The sequence below is a fragment of the Cyprinus carpio genome, chromosome B7, assembly GCF_018340385.1.
Source record: "Cyprinus carpio isolate SPL01 chromosome B7, ASM1834038v1, whole genome shotgun sequence".
Classification (NCBI taxonomy): domain Eukaryota; kingdom Metazoa; phylum Chordata; class Actinopteri; order Cypriniformes; family Cyprinidae; genus Cyprinus; species Cyprinus carpio.
In genome coordinates, this window is record NC_056603.1 from 42,345,627 (window position 1) to 42,358,196 (window position 12,570).

General features: G+C 36.3%; 1 protein-coding gene across 3 annotated transcripts in view; it reads left to right on the forward strand.

Annotated features, from left to right (window-relative positions):
• LOC109092228 (low-density lipoprotein receptor-related protein 4) overlaps nt 1-12,570 on the forward strand; it is a 93,104-nt gene that overhangs the window by 49,440 nt on the left and 31,094 nt on the right. For all 3 annotated transcript variants that reach the window (XM_042728743.1, XM_042728741.1, XM_042728742.1), the window contains exons 6-14: nt 478-606; nt 2,339-2,458; nt 2,537-2,662; nt 3,404-3,529; nt 3,649-3,783; nt 4,923-5,048; nt 5,141-5,371; nt 6,487-6,643; nt 8,397-8,614. In XM_042728743.1, coding sequence (XP_042584677.1) covers nt 478-606; nt 2,339-2,458; nt 2,537-2,662; nt 3,404-3,529; nt 3,649-3,783; nt 4,923-5,048; nt 5,141-5,371; nt 6,487-6,643; nt 8,397-8,614 — 1,368 coding nt within the window. The remainder of the gene's footprint in view (nt 1-477; nt 607-2,338; nt 2,459-2,536; nt 2,663-3,403; nt 3,530-3,648; nt 3,784-4,922; nt 5,049-5,140; nt 5,372-6,486; nt 6,644-8,396; nt 8,615-12,570) is intronic.

Here is a 12,570-nt window from a genome sequence, read left to right on the forward strand (position 1 = left end):
ACGTCTCCATCTAACCGTATATGCCTCCATCATCCATCCATCCAGCCATGCATCTATCCATTGCTTGCTTGTTAACAGAATCTACAGAACAAAACATACATGGTGGGAACATGAAATTTAGATCAAAGGTTCAGAAAATTGACCGCTACACATGGAATCAAAGTCATGCAATTTGTCATATTGGTGAAGCTAAAGAGAAAATGTATGTTTTAGTCGTATTTCTTCAATTATTTTAGATTTTTCTGAATCATTTTTGCTCATTTTAGGCCATCCAAAGCTGTGCATGTGTAGTGTAAAGAGTCAATTTCTCCACTTTTTTCATGTGCTTGGATCCCAGTGATTGCTGCTTGTGACTGTATTTATTTCTGTTATATTTGTTTTTGTTTGTTTTATTTATTGCAAATAGCTGTTGAGAGGGATTTGTTGCACTGTTTGTGTGTGGGAGTGTAAATCATGTTACATAATTTCTGTCTCCAGCATCTGACGTGATGACAGCCACATGCAGTGTTGAGGAGTTTCAGTGTGCATATGGCCGCTGCATTCTGGACATCTACCACTGTGATGGAGATGACGACTGCGGGGACTGGTCTGATGAGTCGGACTGCTGTAAGGAACATTCGCTCTCTCACTCTCTTATATATATTTATTTGGTTTAGAAATCCCTCTTTTTTTTCTCTGCTCACAATCATTAGAATTATTCTCACCTTTTTTTGTAAAAAAGCACACTTTAGCATACGTATAATAGAAATAATATACTTTGTAATTAAATCCAAGTGTATTATAGTTTAAATTTGTATTACCAATTAAGTTTAGTATTTTGAGCCAGGTTTTAAGTACATCTTTATGTAATTTCATAATTCTGTTGTCTCTGAAATATTGATAAAGTGTACTAACGAATGTATGGAAAAGCACATGATAAACTAAACTATAATTTAATGTCATTTTTGTTGAAATTTTAAAATGAAATGTATTATTTTTAAAGCATGGTTTCACAGACAGGGCTTAGACTAGTTCAATAAGTACATTTTGAGTATTTTTATAAACATTCCTTACAAAAAAACTTTACTGGTCAGCTTTGAGACAAAACAAAGGTGGTGACGTTTTAAGATCAATCAGTGCTAATTTTTTTTAGTTGAAACAGACATACATTTTAGTCTGGGACTAGGCTTAAGCCTTGTCTGTGAAACCGGGGGTAAATGTGACATCAAACAAAACACTACAGTTAAAATATTAATTTATTACTTTACATGTGCTTTACTATGTTAGTCAATGCATCAAAATAAGTGTACTTTAAAGCATGACAAGATTATGAAAACAAGAATAATGTACTTTAAAGTATAACATTTACTTTGACATAATTGCAAAGTGCCCTTTTAAGTGTACTTAAGTGTGTTAGGAATGAAAGTGTCTGTCTTTAAGTACACTTAAAAAGTGGCCTTTTATTTCATTAATATTATCTGCAAGTACAGTTTTTTTTTTAATTATACATTTAATATTTGATGTACACTACAAGTGTGCATTTAATAAAATCAAGTGCACTTGTTTTAGTGGTTCATTTAAAATGTTTTTTTTTTTTTTTTTTTAGGATAAAATGGTTCTTACTGTAAATCTGTGGATTTTAAAAAATGTGCTTGTTGGATTTTTCTTTTTATTCAAACACTGTAAAGTATTTCATTATAATTTTACCAATAGTGTTGTTCAATATTACATAAAAAGTAATTTTTTTTAAAATGTATTAAATTGCAACTTCATTATAAATGTGCACTTTGTGCAATGACATATACACATGTTTAAAGGGTTACTCCACGCAAAAATGAAAATGTTGTCATTAATCACTTACCTCCATGTCGTTCCAAACCCATAAAAGCTTTGTTCATCTTCGGAACACAATTTAAGATATTTTGGATGAAAATCGTTAGGCTTGAGACTGTCCCATAGACTGCCAAATAAATAACAGTGTCAAGGTCCAGGAAAGTATGAAAAGCATCGTCAGAATAGTCCATCATGATTAATGACAAAATTTTCATTTTGGGATGGAGTATCCCTTTAAGTCCTGCTTTAATGGGTCAGAAAGCACTCTAAAGTTAATCTAACTGTATTTATTGTAGATTTAAACTATGATACATTTGCATTTAATTGAAATTAAGATGCAATTTAGTGTCTGAAATCATTTCATTCAATTCACACTTGTGTATTCTTATAAAATAGTCTATTTCCATAAAAGTGCTCTTTTTAAAAGTATGCTAAAGTATACTACTTTCCACAAGGGTTATTCAAGAAGATTTTCTAATACAGATGAGTTTCATGAGTGTGTGTGTGTGTGTGTGTGTGAACGCAGCCTCGCACCAGCCCTGCCGTTCTGCAGAGTTCATGTGCAGCAGTGGCATGTGTATCAATGCAGGCTGGAGGTGTGACGGAGAATTCGACTGCGACGACCAATCAGATGAAAAGAACTGCAGTGAGTAGCTGTTTTATTGTAGTATTTGCGTGTGCGAGTGGATTTCACATCTGTCACATGCCTCTTTCTCACCGTCAGGTACGTCGATGTGCATGGCTGATCAGTTTCGCTGTACGTCTGGTCGATGTGTGCGGTTGTCATGGCGCTGTGATGGGGAGGATGACTGCTCTGATAACAGTGATGAAGAAGGCTGTGAAAAGACGGGTAAGGAACGTAAAAGACAACTTACACTTTTTAACTCTTAAAGGAATAGTTAACCCAAAAATGAAAACTTGTTAAAATGTCCTTGGATGCGCTCAGGTCATCCAAGATGTAGATGAGTTTTTCTTCATCAGATTTAGAAAAATGTAGCACTGCATCACTTGCTCACCAATGGATGCTCTGCAGTGAATGGGTGCCGTCAGAATGAGAGTCCAAACAGCTGATAAAAACATCACAATAATCCACAAGTAATCCACGCCACTCCAGTCCATCATCTGGATTTGTTTCTTTTTGCTTCACAAGACATTAATTGATGGACTGGATTTGTGGATTATTGTGATGTTTTTATCAGCCGTTTGGACTCTCATTCTGACGGCACCCATTCACTGCAGAGCATCCATTGATGAGACACTGATGTGATTCTAAATTTCTCCCAAAATCTGCCCAAAATAGACTTAGTATAAATCAAATTAAATGGATTTTTTCCAAATTATTCAAATTATTTATACGCTCTAGTAATGAATGTGCCTACATGCTGTGAATGCATGTTTTGTTAAAACAGGTTTAAATTGACGTTTTTAAAGATTAAACCTTCGTACCTGCTGTGCATAGTTATGGTTTCTGAAAAGTCTGCTTGGATTTTTTGCTATATTTATATTTTCGGTGTAAAAGAGTTATTTACATTTTATTTGCCTTTTCATGATATTATTCTGTTTGTTTGTTTTTTTACAATCCCCTTTGTAGAAACTCCTCCATGTGCGTCGGATCAGTTCCTGTGTGGAAATGGCCGCTGTATTGGCCAGCGTAAGGTTTGTAATGACGTCAAGGACTGTGAAGACGGGACTGATGAGCATCCACACCAGGACTGTCGTGAGTCTACAAAATGCACTATTACATGCAGTACCTGTGAAATATTACAAAAGATTAGTGGTGCTAGTTCCTCTGTGATGATTTGATTCCTTCCTAACATTGCCTGTGTGTGTTTATAGGCTCCAAGTCAAGTGAAGAAAACTGTAATGTTAACAATGGAGGCTGCTCACAGAAATGCCAGATGTCTCGAGGTCTGGTGCAGTGCACTTGTCACACCGGCTACACGTTAACACAGGATGGGAAGACATGCAGAGGTGAGGCCATAGACAAGAGGGAAACCAAAGGACAGTTAATAGATGAGAAGACAGCAGAAAAGAAAGTTAAGAACCAAAGGGGCATAAACTTTTGAACAGGATTGCCAGTGTTATTATTCATTTTCTTATGGGAAAATAGATGCATCATCTGAAATATTGCCTGTTATTTTTAATTTTTATTTTATTTTATGACCAAACAATTAATTGCATTTTATTGTCAGTTAAAATCTGAAAATATAGTTAAAATGCTTTTTTTGGCCCACTTAAGTAGGACTTAAGTACATCCTTATAATTACTTCTGTTGTCTTTAAAATATGGTTAAAGTAGTGCTGTATGTACTGACAAGCATTTATGATAAACTAAAATATAGTTTAATGTAATTTCTATTGAAACTTCAGGTGTCTGAATGTATTTGTAATTACACATTTGTAATGATAAAATTGCAGTTTTAATACATTTAAAATATATTAACCTTAAACATAATATCAAACTAAACACTGCAGTTTAAATTATAATCAAGTACTTTACATGTGCGTTAGTATGTTAGTCAACACATCAAAATAATTGCACAACAAAATATTTTTAAAACAATGATTTAACATGTACTTTAAAGTAAACGTTTAATGTGACTATTACAAAGCACACTTTTTAAAAGTGTACTTAATTGTTTAAAGAAACACAGTCATGTAATGCCTTTTATTTTGTAAATATATTATCTGCAGTTTTAAAAAAAATACACTTAAATTTTGAAGGACACTACAAGTGCACTCAATACAATTAAGTGCACTTCTTTTTCACAAGGGTATAAATAACTGACTTAACTTTTTGAAGAATCTAACTTTTGCATGGTACTGAATTTTTATGCACATAGCACCAAAAAATATGAGTGTAAGAAATGACCGTTTAATTTTAGGAGCTTAAGTGGTCACTTAAGTGATTGCTTTTATGAAAACTTATCCATTTGGTTTTTTAAGTGTAGAAATCCAGGGATGTATCTGGCTTTTCTACATTGTTCACCATAAGTGTTCTTAGATATTGTTGCAAGTTCTAAATTTTTAAAGGTTAAACTGACTAATAAATGTTTTTATGTAATGTATTTAATCTCTCTAAACTTTCCTGCGTTTGTGTTCTGAATGCAGATGTTGATGAGTGTGCAGATGAAGGTTATTGTAGTCAAGGCTGTACCAACATAGAAGGAGGATTTCACTGCTGGTGTGTGCAAGGTTACGAGCTTCGACCCGACAAACGCAGCTGCAAAGCTTTGGGTGAGGCTGAATATCTACAGTGAAAGCAGCAAAATGTCTGTGATTTTGGAACCAGGATGGCTAATTTAATACAAACTGTTCTCTATTTGCAGGTCCAGAACCAGTTTTGTTGTTTGCGAATCGGATTGATATCCGTCAGGTTCTGCCGCACCGCTCAGAATACACATTATTACTGAATAATCTGGAAAATGCCATCGCATTAGACTTTCATCATAGCGAAGAGCTGGTGTTCTGGTCAGACGTGACACTGGACCGCATCATGAGAGCCAGTCTGAATGGAAGTAATGTGGAGGAGGTCGTGTCCACGGGACTTGAGAGTCCAGGTACGCAGTCGTTTTCACTGTATGTTCCTCATATTCACTGATTTATGACTCTTGCTTGTTTTCCCAATTAGCTGAATTAAAAAAAGCAAGATGCAGCAAAAGTGGAAAGACACTTGTAGTCAACAAGGCATAGACGAGAGAGTGTAGACAGCTGCATTGATTATAACAGGAGTGCAGACTCGAACTAAACTGCAGCTACATGAAACAATTCAAAGTAGTTAGTGACAATTTCAGTGATGGATAATGGAAGCGTTCCAGGATCATTATGTTGCTTGCTTTAAGTTGAATTTGTTCAAGGTTTGAATAACAGTTTTGTTGTTTATGCTGCTTAGTTAAAGGCATAGTTCACTAAAAAAAAAATGAAAATCCTGTCATCATTTGCTCACACTCAGGTTGTTAAAAACCTATATGAATTTCTTTCTTCTGCTGGAGTTATTTTGAAGCATGTTTTGGTCAAACAGTTGCTAGTTCCCGTTGACTTCCGTGTTATTCCCCCCCCCCCATACTATGGAAGTCAATGTATACCAGCAGCTGTCTTCATTTGTTTTAAGCAGAAGAAAGAATTGTATACTTGATTCGAATAACCTGAGCGTGAGCAAATGATGACTTTGATTTTCATTTTTGAGTGAGCTATGCCTTTAATCATTGAGTTTGACAGTTTAGGTTTTGATTTACAGACGTATAAAACAGCTATAAAGTCATCCAGGAACAGTTCTTGGTTTATTTGTAATGCTCTTGTGGCTTAGATGAAGAAAATGGCACGCAATTTCCCAACACAAAACAACACTTTTATAAAAACTCACAACAACCAAAATGTCAAATGAAATAATGAAAAAACATGTTTTTTTTTTTTTTTGTCGTAATCATGCAGCCCTAATGCACTGTGTAATAAGTTAATTAATAAAAAAAAAAATTATATATATATACGTGTGTGTGTGTGTGTGTGTATGTATGTGTCTAAAACATATTACAGAGTGACTTTTCACTAAATAAAGTATGTCAAATGTTAATTTCATGCTTTGGCATGGAAACAAGGAAAATACATAACGTGTAGTAGCAATAACAGTTTTTTTAAAGCAGAAATAATAGTTATTTCCCCATATTATTATTCTTAGGTGGTCTGGCCATAGACTGGATTCATAATAAGCTCTACTGGACTGACTCAGGAACGTCTCGTATCGAAGTGGCCAATCTGGATGGCACACAACGTAAAGTGCTTTTATGGCAGAGGATGGAGAAACCCCGTGCCATCGCTCTGCACCCCATGGAAGGGTAAATATTCAAACTGTTGTTTTACTTAAATTATACTATAATTTGCCAATAATGCTGTTTTTGAAGGGTATTCAGCACAATCTTTGCACAGTAAATACTCAGTACTGATATTGGACTGGGTAGGAAGTCTTGCGTACTAAGAGTTACAGTATTTTCATAGTACCCCTTGAGAAAAAGAAGTGCAATTTATTGTATTGAATGTGCACTTTTAGGGTACTTTAAATATTAAAAGTATATTTGGTTGCACTTTATTTTAAGGTGTCTTTGTTACAGTGTAAAAGCACTGCATGTATTTACTATATGGTTAGGGTTAGGATTAGAATTTGGCTTAGTGTTACTTGCATGTAATTATGTGTAATTTATTGATATAATAGTTAGTACATGTAACGTGTAACGAACACCTTAAAATAAAGTGTTACTGTATATTTTTATAAACTGTGCTTGAAGATATTTCCATATGAATAAAAGACCACTTAAGTGACTTAGACACTTTCTTAACACACACAAGTACACTTTTAAAAAGTGACCTTTGTAATAATGTCACATGAAAAGTTTTACTTTAAAGTACATTTTAAATAATTGTTTTAATACTCTTATTTTGATTTTAAATGACATACTAAAGCACATGTAAAGCACTTGATTGTCATTTCAGCTGTAGTGTGTCATTCAGTATTACATTAAAATATTTTAAATGTACTAAAGTGCAACTTCATAATTACAAATGTCTAGTTCTGAACATTTTTAAACATGCCATTTTATCATAAATGCTTGTCAGTACATACAGCAGTACTTCAACCATATTTCAAAGACGAATAGAAGTAATTATGAAATTGCATATTTTGATGTACTTATTCCTACTTAAGTGAGTCCAAAAATCACTCTTAAATTCAGCTGCTATAAAAACTATAATACAATTTAATTTAATTGCAGTTAGCATGCAGTTACTGTAAGTGGCCAAAAGCATTACATTCAGTATATTTTGTAAAGTATATGATTTCCATAATAAGTACTTTTTAAAAGTACTCAAGTGTACCTCTTTTTCAAAACCGACATCAGACTATTTCCTCATTTTTGGACCCCTTTATTTTATGTGCATGCAAATTCTGTACACTTGTTATTTTAAGCACTGACAATTGTCACTGGAACCTCTTTGTTCTTTTGCATTGGGAAAATCCTCTCTTGTGACCAGTTGTTGTTGTTGTTCTGTAATAAGCAATGGTAAGCAGAGCATGAAACCATTCTGGTGACTTCTGGCTAAACTTCATAACTCAATTTGCTTCTAATCACAAAGGCCGGGCAAAAATTTCAGCCAGGGATTGTCACAAGGCTTGAGTTGCAGCCGACTCTCATCATGGCTCTTTGTCATAGAGGACAAAGGGGTTTATGAAATCTGGCTTGAATTCCCTATCCAACAAGATTTAGTCCTTGTTTTCGACTGACTGTGTGTCTGCTGATTCTTACACACAGATGCATGCAGATCTAGCTGTATGTGACAAATAATAAGCCTTGGAAAAAACACTATCCATTTTACTGATGGATAAAATGCATGGCGCTGTTCTTTAAAAGCACATATTTTATTAACTTAAATAAAGAGTGGTAAAATCCTGAGGACAATAATTCCTGTCAAAGATGTGAGAAAGATGGGTATCCACTGTTATGTTATCAAAAAGAACATTAATTGTTTGCTTTGTTGTATCCATGGCTGCATAATATTATAAAACAAGATTTCTAATTGCTTATACACTGTTTTTAGGAAGATTTACTGGACTGACTGGGGAAATATGCCATGCATTGAATATGCCAACATGGACGGCACTAATCGCAAAATAATTGCGGATACACACCTCTTCTGGCCAAATGGACTTACCATCGACTACGCCAGTCACCGTATATACTGGGTGGATGCCAAACACCACGTCATTGAAAGAGCTGACCTGGACGGGAAGAACAGAAAGGCTGTCATCAGCCAAGGTAAAAAATAAATTCATTAATTGAAATATGTCTCTTATGCTCGCAAAGGCTGCATTTATTTGATAAAAAATACAATAATATTGTAAACTGTTATTATCATTGAAAATAGCTGTTTTCTATATGACATTTAACATTTTTTAACATTTAATCATTTAGCAGACGCTTTTATCCAAAGCGACTTACAAATGAGAACAATAGAAACAATCAGATCAACAAGAGAACAACAACGGTATACAAGTGCTATGACAAGTCTCAGTTAGTCTAGTGCAGAACACGTAGCCAGGGTTTTTTTTTTTTTTTTTTTTTTTTTTATATATGAATCTGTTAAAATGTAATTTATTGCTGTGATCAAAGCTGAATTTTCAGCATCATTACTCCAGTCTTCAGTGCCACATGATTCTTCAGAAATCATTCTAATATGCTGATTTAATGCTCAAGAAACATTTCTGATTATTGTCAATGTTGAAAACAGTTGTGCTGCTAAATATTTTATGGAAACAGTTATGCATGTTATTTTTCGGGGATTCTTTGATCAATAAAGTTTAAAAGAACAGCATTTATTTGAAACAGAAATATTTTGTAACATTATGAATGGATTTACTGTAACTTTTGATCAATGCAATGTGTTCTTACTTAATAAGTTTTTTTTATTATTATTTAAACTTTTGAATGGTAATGTATCCTGCTTTCCGCAAAAAATATTACTCATCAAAAACATAAAACATAATAAGTAATGTTTTTGAGCAGTAAATCAGCATATTTGAATAATTTCTGAAGGATTGTGTGACACTGAAGACAGGAGTAATGATGCTGAAAATTCAGCGCTGCATCACAAAAACAAATAATATTTTACTATATATTCAAATATTAAAGTTATTTGAAATTATAATATTTTACATTATTACTGATTACTGAAATAATAAAAGAAATGCAGCCTTGGTGAGCAGAAGAGACTTTAAAAACAGTAAAATAATCTTAACTATTCCATTTGCTTTGTGTGTGTATATATAAGTGTGTGTGTGTGTGTGTGTGTATATATATATAAACTAACATTTTGTAGTAATTATTTCAGGAAACAGGGTTTACAACATCTAAATTCATCTTATGGACAAATTATTTTACATTTTTAATTATTTTAAAACATTGCAAATTAATTCTTATCTCTCAGATTCAGTTTTTCAACAGCTGCACAGATTTGATTTGGTAGGTTTATTTTGTTGTTATTTTTTTTTTCTGTTTTATTATTTTGTATTTTTTTAGTGAGTGTTTTATGATTAATTTATTCTTTTTTTTTTATGTTTTGTGGTGTGGAACCAGCAGTCTTTCTAAGTGGCACACTAGAAAGGAAGCCTAAGCCTCCGGGTTTGCATGAACAAAATACCTGTGCACCTGGGAAAGGTGGGGGAATATTTAGACCTGAAAACCGAGCTCTTAAAAAATCCAGCACAGATTTCCTTACAGTGGTCAATGACAGATTTACTAGGGAGGGAGGCACCAGCATTATAAAAAATCAGGGTGCACACACACGGAGAAAAGATATGTTGACTAGAAAAACAAGATCAAAAGTGAACGATGATTGAGATGACAAGAGAAAGGTACCAGCAAGGAGGGGGATGGCAGATGGCAGCGGAGCTGGGAACAAAAGATAAAAAAAAGAGAAGAAAAAAAGCAAACAAGCCTTCTAACTCAAACCTAGCCTTGCTTCTCTACAAAGATAAGATCACAAAACCACCCCACATTGTGTGTGTACACCTGGGGAAGGGTGAAAGGTGCAGAAAAGGCGGGAGATACAGGCAAGGTGGTTACACGCCTATAGTCTGGCAGAGCGCCAGGTTTAAAGTAAAAGCCAGAATAAAACACATACTGCTCGCTTAAAATGAGGGTTCTTAAAGGTTTTTTTATGCTTGTTTTATAAAGTAGCAGATGCTCGGTGATGTGGCGTTTTGGAACCTATAGAAACTTCCAGTGATCAGTTCTTTAAAGAACCGTTTATTCTTTTTTTTTTTTTTTTGGTAAAGGGAAGAACATTTAAAAAAAATCTAAAAAAATACAAAAATTTTACACTATAAAGAACCTTTTATGGAATGGAAAGGTTCCATGCGTTCTTAAAAATGAAGGTTCCAAAAAAGGGTTTATGCAACAGTGCCATAAAGAACATCTCAGGTTACGGATGTAACCATGGTTTCCTGAGAAGGGAACGAGACACTGCATCTTCTAGAGGTCGCTATGGGGGAACACCTTCAGCGTGACCAGTGTCTGACACATACATTTAAACATGACAATAACATTGGCCGGCGACAGCCTATGATGTCATTACCCGGCGCGATCACAGTATAAAAGGGTGCTGGAAGAACATGTCATCCACTTCTTTGTCTGAAGCTTGCGTCCGAAGCATGGCAAGGGAACTAGAGGAGGCAGTGCCTGTTCCCTTTTCAGGAAACCATTGTTACATACGTAACCTGAGACGCTCCCTATCGAGGGAACTTTGATCTGCATCCTTTATAGGTCGCTATGGCGATTGGTATACCCACTCTACCATGCTGAGGGGAGTGCATGCCAAAAACCACGGTGAGCACTAAGTACCAACTCTGCCATAGCCATGGGAATTGCCCCAAGGACACCTTGATAGCTGTCAGTGACATTATTCCCTTCTAATCAGGGAGGCAGCAAGCCACCAAACTATCTGATGTTGCAGTCACAGAGCTCAAAGAGCAGAGGGCTAGACTCTTAGCTAAGAGAGAGGAACCCAGCTCAACCGAAGTGATCAGTAGCCCAGGGGCAAAGTACCTAGCTCTCAAGTAGAGAGAAGGACTCCCATAATCTGTCCAGGACCGGCAAGCTCATAAAAAACCCTTCCGTAGTGTGGGGAGCACGGCCATGTCTGGGGAGCAGATTGACCACAAATGGGACATCAGAAATGGGATCCAGCTTAAAAGGGGATCACACATCTCAACAGGGAACAACAGGGTCCCAGCATAGAGGCATCTGACCAAGGAGGTGACAGGGACGGGCCTAACAACTCAGTATTGTTGCATATGGAGTTCTCGGGAGCATCGCTCTCAGAACTCTAGCTGAGGTGGGCTCTCAAAGCACACACTGGGAGAGATAGGCTCATAGCTAATCCTTGCAGTGAGGGGAGCATTTCTCAGCTCGACCAGAAGGCAGCGCTAGATTAGAAGGGGCCATCTAGCAGGTCCCAAAGAGAGACCGTCAGCTGATGCAGCTGAACACAGTCTTATTGTGTCCCGTTGTTTCTACAGGTTCTCTTCAAGTCTGGTTAAATGGGACCTATGCTCTCTATCTGCTCCTCAGAGCCGAAGCACTCAGGAAGTGTTTCCACAGAAACACATCTCACTCATACCTCAGGGAACGCAGTGAACTCGAGCCCACTCCACAGAGGGGCAATTCACTGGTTTGACCATAAGGCCAGTTTGTCAGGGAAGTCCTCTGGGCCTGACCATCTGTCGAACTGCAGAGTAAAACTAAGGAGTGTTAGGCCACTCAACACCCCAGCGAAAGGAGCTCTAGCTCAGAGAACGTGCATGATGGTTGAGAGGATGAGTAGCGCGTCCTTGCCGGGATAGCTTCTCGAAGCAAACACCCAGCCAGGACATCAGGGAGCACATCACAAAGCATTATACTCCAAAAAATGCTCAACGTGAATGGAGGACCCACTGATCCTGAGGTTTCAGTGTTATACTCCAGACCTGATCAGCTAAGGAGGCTCTCGCAGAGGCCCAGCGACTTGCGTGGCTGCGTGGTCCAGTAAGCATGAAGCCGTAGATGCAGGGCTATCATCCAGCCTGGATCCAGTACAGACAGGTGAGCTACCATCACCACATCGGTCAACAGCGAGAGGTTCTAACTTCAGCAGGGGAGGTGCTCACAGAGGTCCTAACCCTAAAACAAAGTCAGAAAAAACAGAAAGACAGGTCCAAGTAGCACTGCAGAGAAAA